The 26,822-nt window shown below is 36.6% G+C and overlaps 1 protein-coding gene across 1 annotated transcript in view; it reads right to left on the reverse strand.

The window, feature by feature from the left end:
- Positions 1-26,822, reverse strand: part of DGKH (diacylglycerol kinase eta) — a 178,432-nt gene that overhangs the window by 57,213 nt on the left and 94,397 nt on the right. Inside the window, exons 4-14 of the mRNA XM_032611105.1 lie at positions 26,406-26,510; positions 25,783-25,915; positions 21,333-21,439; positions 20,515-20,640; positions 16,922-17,024; positions 15,642-15,801; position 15,302; positions 13,763-13,870; positions 13,506-13,645; positions 9,920-10,004; positions 3,083-3,168 (exon numbers count right to left, since the gene is read on the reverse strand). Of these exons, the coding sequence (XP_032466996.1) occupies positions 3,083-3,168; positions 9,920-10,004; positions 13,506-13,645; positions 13,763-13,870; position 15,302; positions 15,642-15,801; positions 16,922-17,024; positions 20,515-20,640; positions 21,333-21,439; positions 25,783-25,915; positions 26,406-26,510 (1,154 nt within the window). The remainder of the gene's footprint in view (positions 1-3,082; positions 3,169-9,919; positions 10,005-13,505; positions 13,646-13,762; positions 13,871-15,301; positions 15,303-15,641; positions 15,802-16,921; positions 17,025-20,514; positions 20,641-21,332; positions 21,440-25,782; positions 25,916-26,405; positions 26,511-26,822) is intronic.

Consider the following 26,822-nt stretch of genomic DNA (forward strand, 5'->3'; position numbering starts at 1 on the left):
TACACAGAGGTTTAGTTAAAACCTTCTGCCTTAATGTATCATTCAACAAGTAAATGGCATTAACAAAAGAAGAGAATTCTTTATTTTATCTAGGTGGTAGTTAAAAGAATGTAGATGTAAATGTGTGTGTGTATTATCTTTTTCTAATCACTAAGCTGTACCTTTATGATTTGAGTACTTTACTGTGTATATGTCGTGCCTCAAATAACACAGTTTTTTAAAAGTAGGGAGAACTATTATAGATTTTCTAAGTCTTAGAGACATAAAACCCAAATGCAATACATGCCCTGTTTGGATTCTGATTTGAACGAATCAATTGTCTAAAAAAAACTTCAAGAAAATTAGGGGAAATGGAATATAGGTTGAGTAATTATTATTAATTTTATTAGATTTTTAAAAAAGATTATTGGATATACATACTGAAGGTGGAATAAGATGATTTCTGGGATTTGCTTAGAGATACTCCAGCAAAAGAAAGTGGGGAGTAGATGACAAAATGTTGATAAATACTGAAGCTGAGTGATGGGTATGGTGGGAAATCATTATACTAGTGTCTCTACTTTTTTGCATATTTGAAAAAAATCCATAACAAAAGTCAAAGTAAAAATATACTATATCACTGGTACAAAGTTATTACATATTGTCCTCTCTTTTCTCTCTTGAACCTCTTTATGGCAAATCCCCCAGAATTTTAATCTGCTGTTGTACAGTTCAGGCATCTGGGCGGGCCTGGGAGCTCAGACAAGTGACAAGAGGGGACCAAGGTTGTAATAGAATCTGCTTAAAGGCAAATGAGGGAGGAATCCAAAGCCAAGCTAAGAGTAGAGCCTAGAAAAGGAGCCAGGCGGAGGTCAAGGAAAAACTGTGAAATGCAGTTGGGTAAAACATGAGGTGAGGATACCATAATTTAATATAGCACTCTGTAGTTTATAAGCTCTAATTTTATTTCATTACTCAAGTTAATTCCCCTAACAGTTCCATGAGGCAGGAAGGACAGGCATTCTTTCCATTCTTACACTTGATAAAACAGGCATAGGTCACAAAGCCAGCAAATGGTTGAATCTCATCTAGGGCCTCAGACTGACATAGTACAGCACTGTGACTTATGCCAGTGGTTTTCAAGCTGTTTTTCAGAAATATTTCAAGGATTTCACGAAGGCTTGATTAAAATTTCATTTAGAAATATAGAATATAATTTTTTAAATGTTCTTAACATTTTAAAATAACTGTTAGGTATACAAGAGAACAATACTATGCTAACTTTTACTTTAGAATTCACTATCTTTTGTGCAAATCTCGTACTATATTTAATGCAGTTTCCAGTTATTCCTGTATTTCATGTTGGTTACATGGTCGTAAGGAAATTGTCTTCAATTAAATAAAAATGGCATCCTTACGACCACGTAACCAACACAAAATACAGAAATAATTGGAAACTGCACAGAACATAAAACTAAAACATCCACCTATAACCTTATTGCTTATTTCTCTGTTAAATAACTAATAATTTAATCCTATCCTATGTATTAATGCCAACAAAATAAAATTTTAGTTTTTTAATATTGGGATTCTGCATAAAATTTTATTTGAAAAAAGACAGTTATAAGTCAATTATCATCTTAAAGAAATAAAAATAAAAAACACATAAAATGTAAAAAAGGCAGTAATCAAACACCCAAAAGCCAATATTAAAGCTTTGCTACCATCTGAACTAAGAAAGGTGGCCAAATAAAATATTTACTTAACTGTATTAAAGAATAATTCTATAACTTGTTATACCTTTAAAACGTTTCCATTGCAACTTTCAATCTTTTCTGGCCACGTCCTCTAAAATGTCCCATAAAGAGGCACTTGACTCATAGGGCAAGGGTGGCAAATGTAAATGTCTTCCTCATAGAAGTCACTTAAGAAATACCAGAGGAAGTAACTTTGGTATGTGAATTTGGCCCAAGATGAGAAAGACGATAGGGAGTGCTAAGGCCGGGACAAAGTAGAGATCTGTACATTTCACCATAAAGCAATATAACTAATTAAAAAACACCCAATCGAGGCATCAACCAAAAAACCCATCAGCATCACTGCCCATCAAATAAAGCGCATCTGGAGCCCACTAATCTGGGCAGCCAGTGTGCTTCCCTTGCCTTTTGCTGTTAACTCTTTTCCTGTTGCTCAGTCCTATCTCCTGTTGCTGAAGGTTATGGCACCAAAAGCAACTGTCACTACATCTGTGCTTTGGTCACAAGCAAATTTGTTTTTCATGATTTATTTTGTCTTTCCTTGACTTCTTTGCAAATTAAGTATGTAACATGTAAAGTTTGTGTATTTTTCCCTCCATCACTTCCCCACTCCCTTTCTTTCCCTTCCCTTTCTCTCCTCTTTCTGTATATCAGTAATATTTCCTTGCTAAGCCTGAATCCTAAAGCATGCTGTTACTTTTGCTCATCAGTTGAAAATTTCAGTGGGTTTCACTCCTTCCTGTAGTTGACTTTCCAGTTCTCATGACAGCAGTATAGGGTGCTTCAAGACTAAATCCTAAATTCCAGCCAGGCCACATTCGGGATAATAAAGTCAAGGAGCTTTGGCTCCATGTATGGAATCAACTTAACTAAAATCTGATAACTTTGAATTCAAATATAATTACATCATTTAAACATACTGAGAAATGTCATTTTGAAAAATCTCATTATTATTTTCCTTTTCCTGGTGTAAACAATCCCTGAATAGTAGTGTTTATGGAAATAATGAATTATAGTGAAATGTGTTTTCCACATCATAATTAATCATAAATGTTTCTTTACACAAGAACTTAGATTAATCAAATTCTAAACATTCACTGTACCTTTTTGACAAAAATGTTTCGAATTAAGCCTCAAAAAAATAGCCTCTAAATAAACTCCACTGCAAATAAGATGCTAAGGTGGTTTTTAAAAACCAGTGCAAATTTAGTATATCTAGTTCTATAACCTACTTCACAGATATTTTGGGGGACGGAAATCATGAAGAAATGTCATAAGTGGTAGGAAACAGCTTTCCTTTCATTTTCACCATATAACTATATCATGACTTGAACTCCACAACTCACTTGGCAGATGATATGACCACTGCATGTTCATCAGAATTGAGGATTTTTGTAAGATGAGCCGCAACTGAGTCTTCATAAATTGTCATCTGAAAAAATAAAAAACTCACACTGTATTATTGTTTCTGGCATTTGTACAACTCGGTTATTACTGCTTCAAAAACGGGACCATTTTGACTCATCTGACACATGGCGACAGCTGTAATGAAATATAAATGGATTTAATGAAATAAATAATATATATGAAAGAGTCATTATACAAAATAGATAAATATTTCCTTTCTCTGAAAGGCTCTTTGTTTCTGGAATTCTTTAATTCATATTCTTAGAAAAATCCATAAAATCCATTAAAAATTTCACTAATGTCAAATAGCTGAATATATAAAAAAAAACTCTTACAAGTCAGTACAAAAAAAGCGAGACAACCTAATAAAAATTGGCAAAAGACTAGAAACTAAAGAGGAAGATAGGGCTTCACCCTGGTGGCGCAGTGGTTAAGAATCTGTCTGCCAATGCAGGGGACGTGGGTTTGAGCCCTGGTCTGGGAATATCCCACATGCTACGGAGCAACTAAGCCTGTGTGCTGCAACTACTGAGCCCACATGTCACAACTACTGAAGCCCGCACGCCTAGAGCCCATGCCCTGCAACAGGAGAAGCCAGCGCAATGAGACGCCCGCGCACCACAATAAAGACCCAACGCAGCCAAATATAAATAAATAAAATTTTAAAAATGAAAAATAAATAAAAAAATAAATAAAGAGGAAGATATACGAGTGGTCCATAAGCAGATGAAAAGGTGATCAATCTCATCAGCCATCAGGGAAATAGAAACTAAAACCACAATGCAACACCCCTGTATATCTGCAGGATAGTTAAAAGGAAAACAACAGCAATGACTGGAAAATGCCATGTGCTGGCAAGGTTGTGGAGCAACAGAATTCTTGTACACTGTGGTGGAGGCACAAATTGATACAAACACTCTAGAAAACTGCTGGGTAGTACCTATTAAAGCAGAACGTATGCATAACACTGTAGGATTCAGCCATTCAACTTCTGTTTATACTCAAAAGAAAGGCAGGTGTGCTTTCCCAAAAGACACGTGCTAGAGTGTTCAGGGCAATGAGAATGCATGACGTACCACTATGTCACAATATAGATGGATCTCACAGACATAATATTTAGGGAAAGAATTCAGAAATGAAGGAGTGCACACGTACAAAATGATTCTATTTTATAAAGTACAAAAACAGACAAGATTAACCTATGCTGTTAAAAGTTAAGATAGTGGTTACTGGGGTGGGAGGTGGGGTGATGAAAGAAAGGGGGACACGGGGCGGGGGGGGGTACCAGTAATGCTGCCTTGTGTCTGGGTGTTGATTACATGGGTTCATTTAGTTTCTGGAAACTTACCAAGCTGTATGTTTATGATCTGTGCACTTTTCTGTATGTGTAATTCAATAAAAAGTTTTTAAAATGCTGAATGCATGTCATTCAATCATGTAAATAAGTATTTCTCTCAATGAAATAATCAAAATGCTAAAGGAATCCCATATCCCCTGATCTATTTGACTCAAACTTTAACATTCTGTTGAAAGAACACATCTTCCTAATACGTAAAAATGTGCGCAATATTTAAACAGCCTCATGTTCAGAGCCTTCCACCAAATGTTTGCCTCTACTCTATTCCATGTCACACAGCTCAAAAATGTCCATTATAAACTATCTGCTCTATTCGAGCTGGCCTCCAATGCTCTTCTGACTCAGGTAACCTTTCATTGCTTTCTACCAATCAGCATCAGTTTATTCACACACAAATGAAGATTCAATCACCCGCCCCCCCATAAAGCCTTCCTGACTAGCTTCTTCCCAAAGCACTCTCAGTCCTGCTTTACACCCATTGCCACCAATGGCAATCAGTGTGCTTCTGATTTAAATTTCTATCTTACTGCCTTCAAAGGCAGAGCACATACGGAAAAGAAATTTTACCTGAAAGAAGGGAGGAGAGGGGAGGAACCTCAAAGTTTCACACAATATCGTATTGACTGATAAATCTACTTACTGATCCCTGGTCTAAACATTAAAAACTACATCTTTACAGTTAAGATCAGAAAAATGAAAATGTATCTTCTAAAAAAAGCAAAGGAAGGAAATACTCTTCCAAGAAATTGATTTTATTTCTTTTCCCTACAGGGTAGACTGTCATAGCACATAAGAGGGTCGAGAAAAACCATCAATTCCATTTGAATTTACATGTAAAAAATCCAGGTTTTTGTCCATTAAAAGTAACCAAAGGCATAGAGTACAACCTTTTCCAGAGGAAAAGGATATAATCTCTATATCCAAGGATAAAATTATTATTATTATTTTTAATAAATTTATTTATTTTTGGCCGTGCTGGGTCTTCGTTGCTGCACGCAGGCTTTCGCCAGTTGAGAACACAAGCTCAGCAGTTGTGGCGCAGGGGCTTAGTTGCTGTGCGGCATGTGGGATCTTCCCGGACCAGGGCTCGAACCCATGTCCCCTGCATTGACAGGCGGATTCTTAACCACTGCGCCACCAGGGAAGCTGGGATAAAATTATTGATGTCACTTATTAAGCTATTATGTAGTCACTTAGCAGCCTTAGGAAGGTAAAGTAATAACAGTTGACGTTTTTTATTGTGTACCAGGCACTGTGATTAAATACTTTGTATGTATTTATTCTATTCATTGTCCTGTTTTACAGCCAAGGCACCTAAGGCTCAGGTGAGTGATTTGCCCAAGAACCACAGCTAATGAAGAGCAGACAAGCTACAAGTAGGGATTCTGGAGCTTATTCCATCACACCCCCCCACACACACACACCCTGACCAAGCAAGTCTTGGTCTTTGCCTAATTGTATCTGTCAAATATAAATTTCATAATTGATCAGGTGTATTACTATAAGAGCCTCCTGGTTGGGCTTCCTCTGTCTCTCCTGCCCCTTTTCAAACCAGTCTCCACTTCACAACAGAGTGATTTTTTTTTCTAAAGCACAAATCCAATCATGCCACATCCCAGCTTAACATGTCTAAGTTTTCTAGAGAAAGTCAAAAGTCTTCAGCTAACATGTAAGACTCTCCATGATCTGAACCCTCCTTTCCTCTCCTCTGTCCTGTCTTTTGACGCCCTTCCCCTGCACCACATGCACTAACTCTACAGAATTACTTGTAGTGCCCCAGATGTACCAAGGTCCTTACTATCAAGCTCTGCGTAATGCTCTTTTTCAACTAGCTAATTCTTCTCTTTTTTTGTGCTGAAAACCCAGTTTAGGTACAACCTCCTCTGTAAAGACTTCACTGAACTTACCAGGCTAAGAACCCGCTCTTCTGTGCGATCATTATACCCTGAAAATAACTTAAACACTGCTGGTCATTTCCTTGTCTGGCCCTCCCACTGGACCAGAGATTCCCAAACTTTCTGGGCTCATGCATCCTTAGCGTCTTAGTAATTTCGTCACAGTGCCCCTGGGCCAAAAGAAATACTTAGTAGTAGTTAAGTCCAAACAGCTAATAAGTACTTATGTCCTGACAACTTAATAACTATTTGAAAAAATAATACACATAAATTAAAAGAAAAGAAATACCTTATTTCATTCTTAAATAACTAGTCGTGAGCCTGTGGGCACTGCATACACCTCAAACCTCAGAATCAGATTGACCGTGATACCCTCATTTCCTATTCAACACCCATTTTTGTGTGGAGTTTGCTTTACATCACAGCAGCTACTGAAAATCCAGCTGCACAAAAACATAATGTCATCAAAAGGAATGTAGTGCAACCTAATATTTAAACTGTGTACTACCTCAAGCTAGTAGTTTCTGTGATGTCCAACAGATGTTGAGTATTACAATGTTTTCTTTGAAATTTAAAAGAATCTCATGGTAGCCCTCTGAGTTCACTGAGGTGCCTGGCACACAGCTTGGCAAACACAGCTCTAAGTTGATTGAAACTAGAGGGTAAATCTTTTATTTCCAGTCCCAGGTACCAATAGGCACTTAATATTGTTGAATGAATTAAAGAAAAACTAAAGTTACAACTTCATAGCATGCTATTACCAAGCAGCTAGAAAACAGACAGAATTGAGGGGAAAGAGGTTTTATTACTCAGTACGAGTAAATTTAGAAATAAACTAATCAGAAGATTTTCATTTCCAGAAATTTGAGGCCATTCTCTCCTGTGTTTTCAGGGAGTTGACTGGGGTACAGCAGCTTACACCTTCTCTTTGATTACCTTGGCATTGATAACAAGCATCCGTAGACTTACTAGACTTGTATGATTGGGGAATGATACAGAAGAGATCAAAAACATGACCTCTGCATCAAAAGGCTTTTAATCCAAAAAGAAAGCAGTAGGAATCTGGCTTCCAAGGAATACATAAGGCCAGAGGGCTTTGATGTCAAGATGTCCACTGTTCTAATACAGTTTGGTATTTAGATTAAAAGAAATTTAACAATACGATTTTTTTTTTTTAAGCCATGCTGCACAGCCTGTGGGATCTTATTTCCGTGACCAGGGATTGAACCCAGGCCACAGCAGTGAAAGTGCCAAGTCCTAACCACTGTACCTTCAGGGAATTCCCTAACAATACTAATTTTTAATTCACTGTCTACTTTGTGCTAGTCATCGTACCGGATGACAATATAATTAATGGTGAGTGAATAATATACATTGCCTGATCCTTACAGTGTGATAGCAGTAAAATGATGGAAGGTGAAGGGGGCTGTGGAACTACTGAAGAAAGACACAGACGTAAGACTTGGGAGATGAGGGATGACCACTTGGAGTGAGTGGTGGACACCTGGAATGAGTGATACCTAAGCTGAGACTTGAGGTGAGAACAGAGTGAACTAGTATGAGGCCAATGGAGAGATGCATATTCATTCGCCAAGGGGTAGAGGAGAGAAGAACCTGATGGCATGGGGATTTTACATTAAATGTAAACAATACATTTTCTGATAGTGAGCATTAAGCAACAGAATCATTGTTACTGAAGGAAATCATGGAATCACTATTCTTACAATGTTCAAAAAGTACGTAACAAATAGAATTACTTAATTATGGCCCTAAGGAATTAATCAATAAAACTGTCATAATTCCTTAAAGCTCTATAATTCTATGGCGCCAGCAGAATGCTAACAGTTAATAAGAAGATCAACCACATTTTGTGGAAAATCGAAAAGAACAGTAATTTCACAATCATGCATAAGGGAATCCAAAATAAATATTTTACTTAAAAAATATAAGCTGGAACATTAGATTGAGCCTACGAAGAAGGAATATTTAGCTCACTTTTATTTCAGTTTTCAAGGCAAAGAAGTCACACAGTGACTGGTCAGAGTGACAAAGAACACTCATTTAACCTGTAATCTTAAGGCACACTATCTCTTTGTTATGAAATACTTTAATAAAAAAGCAAAATACATGAAGTTTCATTCAAAACTCCTTTACACTAAAAAAGAGCTTTCTTCCATGTAGTTACAATTGTACCTCATATTTAGTGACTACATATATGATAAAAGTAAATTGTCTGACTTTATCTTATATGCTAGGATATGGACATCTTGAAGTAAGAAGAGCAAAATAATGCCCCTTTTGTCTCTGGAGAGAAAATTAATAACATTTAAAAAATACTATTAAGAAAAAAGATTGGTTCCTATGAAAACATGTTTATAGTTGAAAAAAATAATAATATAAACAAAAATGCTGCTGGAAAGAAAGTAGTAAATATATTAATCTTTCATAGTAATTACCTCTGGGTGGCAGGACTGTAAATAAAATTTTTACCTTCTTTTTTATATATTTTTGTATTTTCCAAAATTTTTAGAAGCAGGTTTTGCTACTTTTATATCAGGGAAAAAATTTAAATACAGTTAGCTTCTTTAAGGAAAAGCCCATGTTTCTAGTTATCATTCCTTTCCTTAGTTGTGACACGATCCTAATTTTCTTGATGACAAAACAAAGATTTCAACTGTAAAATAAACAGATGAATTTTCCTAGAGGGAAAAATAAGCTATCATAGATCAAATGGCCTTAGTGAGTCAGAGAATAATCCTTTGAAAATTAGGTTGTTTTAAATCTCCAGTGCTTTGAGGTTTAATCAGAATGCTGAATCTTTAAGAACGTCTAAAAACTGCAGTTATTAATGGTCTGTAGCAGGGATGGAATGAAGTGCACTGTCTTCCTTTGTTTTATCTTGATCCACAGACTTAACCTAGAGGCCTGTCCTGATGCATCCTCAACGCAGCAGGGAAAGCAGGAAGAGAGAAATTCTGATACAATATTCTGGTGACGAGTAAGTATTGATGTGTGTCTGGAGCTGGGCAAACATCTAATATTCAAACAGGTGCTCATGGGTGAAACAGAAGATGAGTGAAAGCTAACAGGAGCCTGGCATCAGCTGGCTTCCCTGGAGCCCCGTTGGTATGAGTAAATAGGCAGGTGGAATATTCAGGGAGAACTATCAGGGTGGGAGCAAGGGAACCTGCATGCCTGGTGCTTTCCACACACTTATCACCTCCTTTAATCCTCCCAACATTGTGGTCTCCTCAACAGCTGAGGTCCATGAAGATGTGACCCACAAAGGCGAGTGATGTGGCTGAATTCACACGCCCAGGGTGGCTGTCATGGAAGGACACTAACCTAGATGGTAAGGATTCTTTCCTCTGGAGGAGAAGACCAGAAGCAGTCAATGAGACCAAACCCCAAACAAGAAAAATTACCATTAAGTGAACATACTATCGTGTCTTATATGTTTTTTATTGCTCAAGACACTCACCCCCGTTTTCAAATGACAAATAGATAAAGAGTTAAAGTCTTACATAAAATTCTTCAGATGCTTCTGGAGGTTCTGGAAGTAGAGAAGCCTTTGCTGGCAATTTGAGTTCATAGGTCATTATACTCCACCTGAAGGGAGAAAAATCTTTGGTCTAAAATTCCTTTAAAATTTAATAAACTGACGTTGTTCTTACCTCACATACACACAGACGCTCATATATTCATGAACTATGGTTTGCTGTGTCTAAAATAACCAAATATGGGAAGAGATGGACTTTTGGTAATCTCATAAAATGCTGAATTCATAATTTATGATTTCCGTATCTTACCAATTCTCTGATTGGTGACTTCCAAACATTTGAAGGCTATGGCCCACAGTAAGAAATGCAGATATGTAACAAGACCTCTCCTCTTCACGAGGTGCAAAGCATTCTGACTTTTCTATTCCTTTCTGTTTCACTTTTAAAATAATGCTCACTGCAATTTCTAACTAGATTATATAAGTTGCTAATGGGTCACAGCCCCAAATTCTAAAACATGTCCTAGATTAAACAAAGGCGTAGTACCTACGAAAAATAAATCATTCTGCATGTAACAATCTGTCTTGCCAAGTCGGCTTATACAGACATGAAACTGAAAACTATGAAATTAGATAAATAGTCCTTCTTACATGAAGAAAGTAAGCATGGGATTGAGAGGAAAAAATGATAGAAATTATACTTATGAGGCAACTTTATTTCAATTAGCTGTAAATATTAATTTCAAACCAAACATTGAATCATTTGGTGTTAGAGAAAAGCAATCAACTCCAGATAAATCCAGTCTTCTATCTAAAATAATTTCAAAATTTGGGAAGAACAATTGGGTAGGGACATTATTGTTGTCAGTAACAGGATGTGAAATAAAAGGTCTTTCAAAGACACAAAGCATAATAAGAGCAGTACTGTAACACATGGATTTTAAGAAAAGCATATCACAGTGGATGCCAGTGATAGAACCTAGAGGAAAATCCCAAGATTAGCATCAGTATGTAAAGACAGCCGGGTGTATCATTCAGACTAATAAGTCTTTGCATAAAAATTCAAATTCTGAGAGAATTCCCCAAAAGACACAGGTTATATGTTAGGATGTATAAGTGAAATAGATGTGTATAGCTACTATTCAACTCTTGACATGAATGTACTATAAATACACATTTGAGCACAAAAAGTCATCCATTCTTTCATTCATCCACGCAACAGATATGTACTGAACGTCTCAAAGTGACAGTATTCCAGGGTCTGGAAATACAAAATTGAATAAGACTTCTCTAATAAAGCTTGTATTCTAGTGCAGAAACAGACGTAATACAAGCAACAAATAAAATAATTAAACTTTGTAAACTTCCAAATAGGGGAAATCACAATTGGAAACATGAAAGTCCAGTTCCGTATATCTGGCGATACTTCTCTGGTCAAAGGATGGTTAAAGAATTGGGAAAGAAATCCACCCAAATGTCCTTGCACCTTCCATGCTATACCTCCTCCCTTTATAGGCAATGATTGGAGCTGATGAAACAGGAGAAAGTGGCAGCACAAGTCAGGAAGGGATGCTCATTGGTACCAGCTAAGCAGAGTTGAAAGCAGAAGTTATGGACCCATTTGGTGAGTATGTGCATTAAACAGAGAGTGCAGTGTTGAAAGCCCCTGGGAAGTAGAGTCTGGATTTCATTGCAGACAGCCAGTTCAACCACTTATTAGCTATGTGACACTGATAATATAAAAACCTCCTGAGCCTTTTTACCTGTAAGATGGAGATGATAATGACATTAGCCATTTCTAAATGTACAGTGAGGATTAAAGGAGATGATACTCTATCAAGTAAAGTAACTAGAAGTGCCAGGCAGACAAAAAATACTATTCATTGTTACTCCACTGTCTCCGTAAGACTCAATTTTCATCTTTGTAAAACAGTCATAATAATGCTTTTCTTAGCCAGTGTTGTTTTGAGGGTCAAATAAATTAATATATATGAAAAAGCATATATGATGTAGAATATTATTAAACATCAATTTTTTTCACCTGTTCTTTACAAATGGTATTCTTAATTAGTAAGGAAAACACTGGAACAAAATATTCTTATGTTTCTAAACAACAGTCCTAGCTTTTTAAATCCCCTTTGATTGTTTCTTCCTGTGGTTTTTTGTTTTTTGTTTTCTTTTGCAGGTCTGTATTAAGGAATTTTACCAAGGGGGTGTTGTTTCTCTGCTAACCACCTAGAGAAATTAATTTTTTATAACTTACAAGGGAAAAGCCACACCCAGAGCAGAGGAAATGCCTCACAGCATTTCCTAGGTTGCGGGGAGAGCGGTATTTAAATTTACAACAAAAAGCCATTTAAAATACCTTGTGGGGTTTGGTTAGCACTGAACTGGGCAGTCATCTGGGAAATCACCTCCAGGCTCTTTAAAGACTGGAGACTGAGTCTACTTTATGCTCCCAAACTACTGGGGGATCCCTCTCATGACTGGTTTGGGATAAACACAGACAAATGCTTGCCAGCCCAGCTTTCTTTCTAAATATTCTGTCAGCAAAAGAATCAGCCATTACAACATTACCTTATGTCAGGCAAGGTTACAATTAATTAGGTTATAGCTTATTTTAGAGTAATTACATTTTAGATTGGTGGCTCCCTGATGAGATTTCGTTATTTTCGGGAAGAGTACCACAGATGGCTAATCCTATCAAAGTTGTTTTGATTCATGCTAGCCCAAATTTATAATAAGATTTTGACATTTGTGTCCCACTTATGATGGAGGTTACTGCTTACTGAGCCCTGGTTCAGGGCTCAGTATAATTAAGTATATATAAGTATATAGCCCTCAGTATAAATAAGTATAGCTCAGTATAAATAAGTATATAGCCCTGTATATATACCTGTATATATAAGTATATAGCCCTCAGTATAAATAAGTATAGCTCAGTATAAATAAGTATATAGCCCTGTATAATTAAGAAGAGATAGTCTAAAAAAATCTAAGGTTTATATGTCTTTCTTAGTTTTAATGAAACCAGAAGATGAAGGGACCATACATATTATACTCATCAAAAGCCCCCTCACTAACTATTTAAGCTTTCTGAGCCAAATAGGAGTTAAAAGTAACTAGTATCATCATAGCCTTCTACATTATCTTTAAAATAACGGATTCAGGGCTTCCCTGGTGGTGCAGTGGTTGAGAGTCCGCCCGCTGATGCAGGGGACATGGGTTCATGCCCCGGTCTGGGAAGATCCCACATGCCGCGGAGCGGCTGGGCCCGTGAGCCATGGCCGCTGAGCCTGCGCGTCCAGAGCCTGTGCTCCGCAACGGGAGAGGCCACAACAGTGAGAGGCCCGTGTACCGCAAAAAAAAAAAAAATAATAATAATAATAATGGATTCATTAAACCAGTTTCCTCATTTTTTTTTTTTTTTTTACAATTCATTCATTCACTCAAAAAAACATATTTATTGAGTGTCTATTCTGTGCCAGGCTCTGTTCTAGACCTCAGGGGTGGACCCCCGTCAGGGGTTACCGTCAGTACAATTTTACTTATCAGAAAAAGATATCAGTATGTCACTTTCGGTCTAATTTTAGAAGAGAATTTGTTATTACCTGTCCAACATTTTGGTGCTGGCTCGTTCCAGCTTCTCAAGTATCTGAGGAAGTTGGGTGTCGTCATCGTATGAGCCTCCCCAGCCAAGAACCCGGGCAAGGTCATTTCCTGTACCCAGAGGCAGTACTCCCAGCTGACACTGAAAGACAGCCCCACAGGAGACCTCAGACAAGTTGACACATAGGGACTCTGACATTTCTGTACATCACTGGTCAGCAGGTTAGGATAACTAGCAGTGAAAGGAATGACCACTTACCTGTTTATTCAAGTTGAGCTTATCAATTTCTGACAAAACCCAACCCACACTTCCATCTCCTCCACAAACAAGAATCCGGAAATTGTCAAACTTCTGGAATAATCTTAACTGAAAGAAAAAAGTATTTTATTTTAGTGTAAGTAAATAAAAATCACGTTCCCCAATTCTTTGTCATTCTGTTAGTTATTGGTATTCATGTTCAGATTAAATATAAGAACCCTTACATATGAATTATACTATAAAAATCAATTTGAGTGCAATGTGTAACTCAAGAAAATGTCTTAATCATAAAGCGGAAAGGAGATTATAAGTAGAAACGGAGATGAAATAGGAAAAAAGGGGAGTGAGAAATGAGAAAACAAAAAAGAAGCAGAACCCAGGAAAGAGAATGAAAGGTAAGTGATAGGAGACGGTAAGAGTACTGACTTTTCTCTTTACTTCACAAGGATATGTTATTTCCATGAATAGCATATTACAAACTAGGGCACTGATGCTCCTGAGTGGCACAGGGCAGTTCCTCAACAGACCCACCAAACCTTGCCCAATGTACCCCTGCCATACTCCCAGTAGCTGTTTTGCTTCCTCTTTTCCTGTTCTCAGGTCAATCTTTCTACTTCTGTCTTCCTTCATCTCAAATTTTGACACATTTCACCCTGTGAGTGTACCTTTGTACACCTCAAGTATTGTGGAAAATCGAAGAAATATGGAGACAATCTCGAGAAGTTTCACAAAGGGAGTTGCTTAGAATTTTAGAGGATGGGTAGAAAAAATAAATGTCAAAAATAGAAGATATTGGAACCATGGAGGATTATAAAACAGATATGCTAGAAAGGGGGACAAAGCTAACCAGCAATGGGAGAGACAAAGGTGAGGAGAGAGGCTAGATGAGGAAGTGCCAGGACACATGCAGGAGAAAGGAAGGGAGGTACAAGCACATAACGAAAGAGCTGGGTTCAAATGAAGAAGACCAACACTCATGGGACCAGAAGGGCTTGAGACAGCAAGAAAAAGGCAATGGAAACAAGAAGGAAGACCCTGAAAGGACACAGTGAAAAGAGGCACAAAGAGAGTCTGAGGAGAGAAACACAGAAGATAGGAGAGTGCTAAATCACAAAACACAAAGGCCTTCTCAGGAACTGGCATCTAAAATCTTCATTTCTACTTCTGTGTTTATGATTTAAGGTGACAGTGGAACCCAAGAGAAAAGCCGAGTTGGCGTTAAGTAAATTATAAGGAGATCACAGGCTCTTGGGTCAGATGACACAATATTACCTCTTCAACAAAAATCATATATATACACTAAAAACGTATTCAAGTCCCTCAAGGCATATTTTCCCTCTTGAAATATATTTAAGCTTTTCCCCCCAGATTTTAGGTTATATGACATTCCAGTTTGAAATGAACATGAACAAAAGCACTCTTTTGTCATGTATGGGAACTGAGTCTGAAATCCTTGAGGGCCTGTCCTTGAGGCCCACAACAGTATCTGTGCTTTGGTTAAATAATTGATTATTTGTATTATGTACAACTCAGTACTACCCTCCCATGCAAATCATTTTCTCAAGTTATTGTTTGTATTTCTATCTTTACACAAGTTGATCTACTTTGTAGAGCTAAGCAAACAGAATTGTCTGATGTAGGATATATTCTAAAACATTTTCTGAACAAACTTTAGAACTTTCAGCACCCAAGGAAGATGTATAAATATCAAAAAGTTTATGTTAAAATTTATAATCAGAACTTTAAAGAAAGGGAGATGTCAGAAGATCAACACAGAGATGTCTAGATGAATCTGCAGTTTTCATCAGCTGAAAAACCAAGTGTATTTCGTGCTCAGTGCTACATATCATTCAAACGAGATTTATCAATAATCAATTACCCTAAATGAGGACCGCCATTCATCAAATCAAACACCTGAGCTGGATTTAGTAACTGTTTAAATCGGCGAAGAAACTTTACTCCCTGATTATCTCCACTCTTAGAATTGACAAAAACCAATAGAGGACTAACACAGAATGAAAATGTTGCTCTACAGAAACCTGTTAAAAAAAAGAAACAAAACACAGCACAAGATCAATACGTACAGCTTTCTCTTTTCCAACTCTTAAAAAAACTTCAGAGGAAAAAAGATAAATTCATAAATAAAGAACCTTGTTTATTACTTTAACAATGTTATCATTTAGCGCCCCCAAAAGGAGATAGGTTTATTATTTACATACTAAGACCATAGAACTTATCTTTTAAAATGTGCACTATAATGAAAAATCATACCAAAGATGGTGAAAGTATTAATCACAGATAAACTGAGATCTACCACCTGCCTTAACAACACCTAATTATTAAGAGAAACCGATCATAGTCTATAAATTCACAATTGTTAAAGGATTCATGTTCATTTTCGGCATTATATTTAACTCCTCCTTGATAAGGCCTTAGAAAATATTTTTAAATTTTATAATAAATATCAGAACTTTGATATATCAGGGTTTGGTTGGGGGGCTGTTAATAACACAGGTTAACAAATCATTTTCTGCAGCTTATAATATCTATGATATCTACTGGCATCATTTACATAAAACGTTTGAAAAGCATAAGGCACTTTATCGATGCAAAACATTGATAAGAGTTCATGGTAAAAGCCTTCTGTAATATGGTTTGCTTACAAGGAAGTTATTAGTATGCTATTCCAAAACCAGTGCTGTAAACAGGTTCTTCAGTACGTACAATTAAGTTGTAAAATTCCAGAAAAAGTGAATGAATTTATAGGAGTATAAATTCCTACAATGAAATGGTAAGAAAACACATTTCAATAAGAGCTATGCTAACGGGCAGCTTCAATTACGGAGGGGGAAAAATTGCGTATAAAAAATTAATCTTTTCATATTGCATTTTGTTACAGAATAACAATGTTATTTTATTTGCTGAAATGTAAATCTCATACACTGCAATTTCACCACTGTGTCAATAGTTATGTTTTTACACCTTAATTTTAAAACGTTCTTTTATAAATTAAATGTACTGTTCTGCAACTGAAATTGAATTATTATATAAAAACTAACCAGAAGAACCAATTACAGTTCTATTTATTCTAGGAAAATAGATGTACATATCAACATTTGATATACCAGGAATATACATACTTACACCACTGCTACATACCATCAGAATCGGTGCTGTTCAGTGCAATTGGAGGTATGACAGATACTCTACATTGGCCAAGTGGACATATAGGATGATATAAGTCTTTGCAGGCAGTGTGTACCTAATAACAATGAAATAAACCTTCAGGAATCATAAAAACACACCAATGTTTTATTAAGGCATAAATTATATCTAAGGAACTGGTAAATGAAGATCAAGTGCATCCCAAAATGTTCAGTAATTCATAAATTACTTCAGTGGCACAATACTTATACTTCTAAGGAATGGCCTAATCATTTTAGAGATGGGAATCTGATTTGGTCTGTACAGCCTGTCTTCATGATTGCCTCAGGCAAGTAGTATGTAGTCAATAAATGCCTGGTGAAGGGAAGGAGAGCGGAAGAGAAGAGGAAGAAGTGCAGAGGAAGGGAGGAAGGAAGGGAGGGAGGAGGGAAGGAAGAAGGGAAGCGAACCAGTGAGTGTCAATATAATTGTCCATAGGAAATGATAATGACATTTACCTTATAAAATTCTTACAGAATTAAATGAAGATTAATACAATCTGTAATGTGTCTGCTCTTTCTGCAGTGATCTATAACTTTCTATTCACACATCTTTTATAATATTGTCATGTTATTATAGTTATAAGTACATCCGTGCCTATGTTCTCAGCTAGACTTCTGGCTCTGTAAGGAAAAGGAAAAGGTTCTATTATTGCCCCCTCATCTTGGAAGATGATACACATCACAGGCACTCAGCAAGTGTGTTAACTCTGTAGAATAAAAAGTTTCAAGGTCACTCAGGCAGGGCAAACATATCAAGTAGGACCCAGGCAATTTAGAATAATTTATGCACTCAACTAGAGAGCCTTTAAATGTTTTATTAGTAAGAGCAGGCACTTCATAAAGCACTTATTTAATAAGGCTTTATTTTATTAGTCCTTTTAGAAAACTGGCATATCAATTAAACATGTATTTATCAGAACTTTTGAGAAAATAATTGAAATTTAAAAGCGATTCTTGTTCTGCTGATGACCTAATTTTGGACCATTTCCTGTTATGACTTATAATCATTAACAATCCAAATGGATTTTAGAAAAATGAGCAGGCACAGATAGTTTTAAAAGGAATTCAAAACGTATGAGAATCACAGGGCATTTTGCTCTATGATTTACAACAATGTTAAATGAGAAAAGCAGAGATAAAATTGTATCTTCACTATTTTATAGAAAAGGTAAAACTATACCCAGAGATTGGACAACAGCTGGAAAAATTAAGAATCATTAGGATTGTGGAACTATGGTTTGGTTTTGTTTTGAACCAGGTGACTATGTTTAGACACTAGATGTTTTGCTGTTAGAAACACATATTTTAAAGGCATCATAATATTATAATGGATAGATGATAGTGTATAGGAAGTACAAGATTAAGAGGCATGTAACAAAAGTGATGGTGGCCCAGAAACCTGCATGTCTAACTGACACATGGAATAATTTCAGGCAAAGGTGATACTTAAGATTGCCAGGAAAAAAGAGGAAAGACATTCCAGAATCATCCCTTCTACAGTCTGTAATAATACTTCTGTCCCATTTGCGAAATTTTAAAAATGTGGCAGAGGGTAGAACAAGCAAGTAAAAAACCTAATTTAACTCCTACTGCTTTTCTAACTCCAACTGCTAAACTTAATAAAGTTTAAAAACTGCTGACTAATTTATCCCTCCCCCGCTTTCCCTTTTGGTGACCATAAGTTTGTTTGCTATGTCTGTGGGATAAATTAGGAGTGTGGGATTAACATATATACACTATGATATATCAAATAGATAACCAACAAGGACCTACTATATAGCACAGGGAACTATACTCAATATTTTGTAATAACCTATAAAGGAAAAGAATCTGAAAAAGAAATTAGAAAACATATTTTAAATTTAAATAGTTTAAATTAGAAAACATAAACATATATATGTAGGTATAACTGAGTCACTGTGCTGTACACCTGAAACTCACACAACATTGTAAATCAACTACAATAGAAAAAGACAACTACTGACTAAACACAAGTAGAGACATATATTGCAAGTAAAGACGACTTACATAAAACCTTTCTAAAATAATTCATCACACAGATGACCTGCTTTCTTTTCAAAAAGTTAGAAAAGAACAGCTGAAGTCCCAGAAGTAGAGAAATAGATTTCAGTAAATGCAAACCAATAAAAATAGTGGTAGATGCATACATCAGTGGTTGTCCCCCCAAAAAAGAAATCTTAGGTGGGATGGAATCTTGATTTAAAATCCTGTTTACGTGAGCACTCCTTTAAAATAAGGAACAGCAGAAGGGGGCTTTCAGGGTTAGGGTTGCACCAAAACTCCAAAGAGAGGTATCTAATATAGTCTGCATATTATATTAAATGGGATGAAAGAAATAAAAAGTAACATCTATGTCAATAAAAGAGGCAATCGATGAAGAATAACAAAAGCATGGGGATGAAGAGAATCATGTTCGATTCAAAAATGAAAAAGAGGGGACTTCCCTGGCGGTCCAGTGGTTAAGACTCCTCGCTTCCACTGCAGGGGGCGCGGGTTCCAACCCTCGTGGAGAACTAAGATCCCGCGTGCCAGGCAGCGCGGCCAAAAAAAATTAAAAACAAAAACAAAAAAGAAACACAAGATTGTCTATCAATCAGACCTGACTAAAAAATTATAGGACTTTTTTCTCTGTGGCCTATGGACTCAGTCTCATTGATTATGAAATCAACGTATCACACGCACATCTCTTGCATTTGCTCATCTTCACCGTGCTTATTAAAGACAATGCTTTCCTTCTTTTTGTTGGGGAGAGAGGGGCTGACTTCCAAGACTCAAAACACGACCAAACAACTCTGCCCCAAAGCAAGGCAATCAGCATCGTAATCAGACAGCATCACCCGGCGCTCAGGTGAGCACTCACTGCCTCCTCGTCCTGCTGTCTTTTAGCCCCACATCACCCTCTGAGGGGCGTGAGGTCACCCTCTGAGTTCCTGCACCGACTGCCCTCCTGCAGGATGGAGGCCCAGTCCTCACACAGTCTGGCAGAGATGGGACCCTTGCTTGCCGTTGGCTCCACGTTATGCTGTGTCTGCTTCTCACCACTTTCTTGCACATGCAAAGAAGTTTTAAAATATTTACTTATTTATATAACATCAATGTATATAATCTAAATTATGTCAGTGCACAGCCTACTGAACTCGGCTTCTTTCTCTCGGAGAACACACACGGGACTGTAGCAAACTTACACTTGGCCTGTTAATCAAAATTTGGTGGCTTTCTGTGGGCAACAGGTAGTAAAGCAGGCTGAAAACCACTTAAGTGTGGCTAAAGCTTGATGAAAAACAATAAAACTGTGGGAAAGAGGTCCTCACACAAAGGGACAAGAGTAGGTGTCACAAAAAGGGCATTTGCAAAAGTAACCAGAGTGGAAGGAACGCATCTTGAAAAAAGATGAACCTTACAAACGGGTGCGTGTGCTACCAGGCTCTGCTCTGCCATAAATTCTTAGCTTTGTCTCTAAATCACACGGATGAAAAAGATACAGAAAGAAACATTTTAAATGGAAAATAATTATAAAACTCTCACCATCGTTTTACACCAAAGGCATCTCCAGTCTTGAAGACGGAGAACGCTGCCACACGTTTTTTCACAGACAGCACACTTGGCACTCACGGGCAAGTTACCCTCGAGCCACTGGTGGGGCATAGCCAGCTGTGCAGCAGGAAGAAAGGGCAGTCAAATTAAAGACCATGGAGGACATCATTCTTAGCCAAGGGAAGAGATACAATGATTTCTTACTCTATGGAATCAGCACCATGTATCATTCGTGGCATATGTTCATTTCCCCCACATTTATTGAGCATCTATTATGCCCTGAACACTGTAGGGATATAAAGATACTTAAGTAAGACTAAACCCCTGCCCTGCAGGATTTGCAGTCTCACTGAGAAGAAAGGCACATAGAGAGAATATCATAAAGTGACCACGAAGTGTTATCAGCGATTCACATGCAAGGCAGTCAAGGTTTTGAAGGTGGGCGGCACCACTGAGAGGCGGCCCCAAAGTCTCAGGAGTGAACATCTGAGTAAATGGCTGAGCTGAGCCTTAAAGAATAACTTAGTTGGCCAGATAAGGGTCTACAGCACCAGCCCAGCCCAGCAACCACTCCTAAGCTCTTACACAACATTCCCCTTGAAATTTAAGAGCTGAAGGAAGCTACAAAGAACTGGATTGAAAATAAAAAGTCACAATCAACCAAAACCTTCCATCTAATCATAATAATAAACACTCCCCCGAACTCTCTGTCGTAATTGAACTAATAGACACTCCCACTTAATTTCCACAGGAGAGGAGAATAAAAGAGCGGAGGTGCCGGCGAGAGATGGGAGAGAGTACGAACTTACCCCATCCTCGTTCTCTATGATGTCCTTCCCAATGGAGGCCAGGGTCGTCCACTTGCAGTTATTTGTTGCTCTCACTGCACACCTTTTATGAGCCTTGAACTTACACACTAAAAAAAAAAAAAAGTGAACCATTGCTAAATGAATATGCACTTTTGGACCAACAATGAAAGGAAATCACAGCATGAAATTTTAAAGTGGTCGGGGGGGCAGAAGAAAAACAATATTTGTAAAAGTTTCTATTACTCTTCAATGATATTCTGAAAAGCAAATATGGCTATGTGTTTATGAAGCACTTTGATCAAGCTATAGATTGCTTCTTAAAGAGATTCCACTTACTCTAAAAGAAGAAAAGAAAGGAAATAAATGCAAAAAAAATAATTATTGAGGAGAAGGGAGACAACATACACACAACAGAAGAAAATAAAATTCAATAATACAGGAGGGCTGGTAACAGCCAATTTCTAAGTCTGGGTACTGACTACATGAATGCGTTTAATTTGTGAAAATTCAACAAGCTGTGTACACTTCTGATATTTGCTTTTTTCTGTACGTATAATATACTTAAATCAAAAGTTTGAAACTACCAGAGAGATAAAGACCAAGATAATTCAGGGGAATTTTAAAGTGCAAGTACGTCAAGAACATATCCAGGCATCATGGGAAATAGGTTGACGAGGGTCACAAAGATGGCACTGTCTTTTGAAAGTAACCTGTTGGGACGACTACATGACAATGTAGAAGAGAGGAATGATGAAGTGACGTTCCTACTACAGGCATCGCTAATTCTCCCAGGCCATATTATCAGAAAGGTGCCTGCAAAGGAGAAGTAAGAGGAAACAACCGAGACAGAAGCCGCACATACATGAAAAAACAAATAAACCACAGATGATTTGAAAAATTAACCCTTGCTTATGAAAATCAGAACTTGACTCCTACTAAGCTTATCCAGCCCTCTAGGGACACACATTATCCAAGCGTTAATGGATACTGATGTTATAAAAGAGTTTCTGACTTTTCAGGCGGCTCCTTATCACATGGTTTTGGAATTTCTACCAGTAAATCGTTAACAAATTTGAAATGACGGGTTACGCACCATTCTCTTTAAATTGTCCTAGTTTGATGTAACATGAGAACGAAGGGGTCAAGTAAAATAACTAAGATGCCTATAGCCAAATGTTCAGAATGCTTCAAGTCTCATGAATAGCCGATATATAAATGGCCACTTAAATTGAGCTGGTTTTTCCTTTAAAAATATCAGTCTATAGACACTGGCAATGTTTCATTTACCTGCTCTTTCGTGTACAATGACAAGTTCTTTCCTCGAAATCATACTATTTTCGTTATAAATGACTTTGTGACTAAGCACAGACTTTGTATAGAAAGCAAGTTTTCAACTGAATTTTACTGCTGGCAAGCAACAGTATAAAGAAACAGCACCACAGGAAATTAGCTTAGTTTGAAAAAACAATTTAGCGTGACCTGTTCCTTTTTGCTCCAAGTGACTTTTAAATTATTTAATATTTTAAACTATTTAAATGTTGTCATCTGTTACTGTATTTCTCAAGAGCATGGTTCTAGTTTTAGTTCTAGTTTTAAAAAGCAGGCTGCTTTTTAAGTACAAATAAGTACTTGATATTAACAGTCAGTATTTTTTCTAAGAGGCAAAGAAGGAAGTAAAACGAGGGCAACAGAGTACAATTTCATGGCTTTTTGAAGATTTTGCCATTAAAAATCAAACACCTCATTAAAAATAAAAATCACTCTTGTAATAATAAAGTTTTTCATGCAATGAGCCTTGAGAATTACAAAGTTGCTTAATACAACATATACAACATATAATGATAAAAATAAAACAAACTGAGCTGTAACTATGGACACTAAGGAATGGGCTTGATTACTAGGCACCTTAATTTGTGCCTAGTAATTAGCTGCCAATTAATTTTCTCCAAACAAGTTATTCTGAAATAAGGCACTTTTTCCTGACCTGTAAATTCATTATTTTAAAACCATAAAACATAAAAAATACAGTGACATGAAACAAATTATGATTCTTTATTGCAATATTCAATCTTTACCACTTTGTAAGTGTTCATGGGTACTTAACATAAAAATAAGTACCCACGTGGAGATATTTATGCTGTTGATTAAAAAAAAAAAATCACCACTTAACTTTTTATTCTTAGAGTGCTGTATAAATAACTGTGAAGCACAATTATGCTCTGAAATTATAATTAACATTCTCAATTGACTTAGGGGATTATTTATGAAATGTATTTTCTGTCTTCTATTTTTCATTCATATATTTTGTATATGCAAGGCTTTAAAATCATAATTTTAGTTATTATTCAACACAAGACAAATCAGTACAGACTCTTTTTACTGTGAAAACAAGGGCAGAAAGATTAAGTAAATTTAGTGGTGGCATTACACACTGGAAGCGAGATTCCATTCTAATACAATGTTATTCATTGTCATTGTTGAATGAATTTTTCCTGTATTTGCATCTCTGTTATAACTCTTAAAGCGTCTTGTATTTTAAGCCCTTAGTTTTATCAAGCAACAGTTTATTCAGATTTCAAGGGGGTTTCTAAAGTTTAACTTTGCTTACAGTAAAAATATCCTAAATAACCACAGTCTCATAAAATAAAAAGGCAATTTTTTTGTATATTCATAAAACCCTTGGGATTTTTAAAACCTTCTGCTGCAGTTTTAAAAATACTCGATGGGCAAGACGCTGCAGATTTAAAATTTTTATTAGCAGAGAAAATGAATACTAACATGTATTCCCCTAAAAATATAATTTAAAAATACTATAATTGAGACTTAAAAAAAGCCAGGAACTTACTTAGTAATAGAATAATGTTAACACATGTATTTAAAGACTTTGAAGTTTTTTATTCTCACCAGCTAATATAATTTTCATTTTTCTTTTAAAATGCTTAGAAAAATATTCAGTCATCCCACTATTAACTTCAATTCCTAAACAGTTAACTATATTTAATAACACATAACTCTCAAAACAGAAGGATACCACAGATCAGATCTAAGGCTATTTTAGATCTGATTTTTTTTTTTTAGCATTTTGAGGATAATAGACTATAAGGTAATAGTAAAAAGACCTTCAAAATAACCCCATATAATATTACAGCCCTAGTAGAGTTACAGGAACACTTTTAGATCACTAAAGTCATAAAGACCAATTATATCTTTGTTTGCAATCATTCTTTAAATCTAAAAAAAACGTTTAATGCCTCCTCCAAATTCTCATTTTCATGAATTTTAATGCATCAAGCCATGATGCAATCTGTAATTGTTTACTTGGTGAACTTCTTGTATAACGCAGTTACAAATGTCTACCATATATTTGACTAGAAAAGTAGCGTTATTGTATGTACTCTCTCATTTCATTTTCATAGTACTCTGTGAGGTATAAATGACTATTATCCCCATTGTACAGATGAGGAAGCAAAAGTCTAAAAGGGTTAAACTACTCCTGTTCATAGTTTCTGGTGGTAAAACTGGATTGGAACCCACAGGGTTTAACTACAGAGCTCTATTCTTATCCACTAGGCTGTGTCATTGTCATATTAAATAGCTGAAATACTGACATATCTTGGATTTTGTAATTTAAAATGAATTAAAACTATGATTCCACTTCTATTTTATTATTTACTTATGATATAGTTTTATTACAAGATTACCTAAGAATTTTTTGTATTAGAGAGAAAAGCTAAATAATGGTATTATATGTAGTTCAAAAGTAGTACACAGTGATGGAATCACTGAGGTATTAAATTAAATAAATCTAAAGAACGTATGAGTTTTCTCTTGTTGACTATTAATGTATTTCTTTTAAGTGGTCGCTGTTCTTAAATTTAAAAATAACCCACAAATCCTGCGATGAGAACAACAGCATAGACCTTATTTTTAGAAAACTTTAAAGAAATTTAAAAGGATGACATCCATTTAAATTAAACATAAATGAAATAAAACATTTAAAACAATGCAACATAAGTAACAATCTAAATCCTGCCAAGAAGTATATACTGTCCTCACAGAAAGTTTTGTTCTCTGTAATTAAACAGAACAGAAAAAGAATACTAGAAAATTAAAATGATACACAAAGTCTAAAGAATTTTCTTTAAGGGTAGTTGCTAGTTCCTCAGGAGGGAAATGCTACATTTTGATTTATATGTCCCTTCAAATGATTTTATGTTATCTTTTCCTGAGCCAAAATATTTTCCAAGTTGGTCCTATGTGTGCAGAGCTTCACTTTAAGCCACAGTAAAATTAAAACACTCTGGTCTCACTGACACGCTCCCAGCTACTGCTTCCACCCAAGGGAAATATCTTCCTATGATGATGTTTCTCTGTTCACAGATGCACCCGTGGCAGCGTGTTTACAGTAAGGTCAGTGTCAAGGGAGGACAAACCCTGGATGTTACTGTACCTTCGCAGGACAGGCCATGGGAGGTGACCCCAGAAAGACTCTCTCGGCAGACGTTACAGAAAGTGGGTCGGGCATGGGAGCAGGCGTACCAGTTATGCATCCCTGAGAAATGTTCCACATTAAACTGGGCCACCTAGAAATGAGACGTTAGCACAGATTTGCAAAACAAGAGAACAGGACTACGTTTGGAATGTATACAGTTATGATTACAATTTCAAATCCACAATTTTTTTTTTTTTTTTTTTTTGCGGTACGCGGGCCTCTCACTGTTGTGGCCTCTCCCGTTGCGGAACACAGGCTCCGGACGCGCAGGCTCAGCAGCCATGGCTCACGGGCCCAGCCGCTCCGCGGCATGTGGGATCTTCCCGGACCGGGTCACGAACCCGTGTCCCCTGCATCGGCAGGCGCACTCTCAACCACTGCGCCACCGGGGAAGCCCTCAAATTCACAATTTTTAAAACTAAAACACTTTGCTTTAACTTAAAAAAAAAATCAGTATCAGTTAAACAAGTTGCTGAATGAATCTACACATACTTTTTTTTTTTTCGCAGAATATAGCTTTAGCGCTACGGTTCACATTTATTCTCTAAGAACACGAGATGACAGGAGAGAGGCTACCTTACCTCGTAAGTTTCTCTGGTCTGTACAGACTTCAGCGAGCTGATCCAATCCTCCATCTCTTTCCTATTCTCAGCGCAAAGCATTAGTCTTCTGAATGGAGTGATTATCTGAAAGGGATAGTACAACCTGACTGTTATTAACCAACAAAGAGAGATTACTGCAAGACCTAACAGCTTACAAGGTGGTACCATTTCTAATCTCTTGAGTCCTTACTTCCTTGATGAAGAAAGTAAGATTCTCTGTAAGGTACATGGATTTAGTTCTCAGTGTGATACAATGTGGTCCAGGAAAGAAAAAGTCTAAGGAGACTTTTCTTCTCTTTGCCCTCATTGCTATTTACTTATCAGGCTTTCTAGTCTTTTACCCAAGGCTATGAACTCATATAAGCAGAATATCCTCATTTCATGTAATATATCTTG

Source organism: Phocoena sinus, chromosome 18 (genome assembly GCF_008692025.1).
Source record: "Phocoena sinus isolate mPhoSin1 chromosome 18, mPhoSin1.pri, whole genome shotgun sequence".
Classification (NCBI taxonomy): Eukaryota; Metazoa; Chordata; class Mammalia; order Artiodactyla; family Phocoenidae; genus Phocoena; species Phocoena sinus.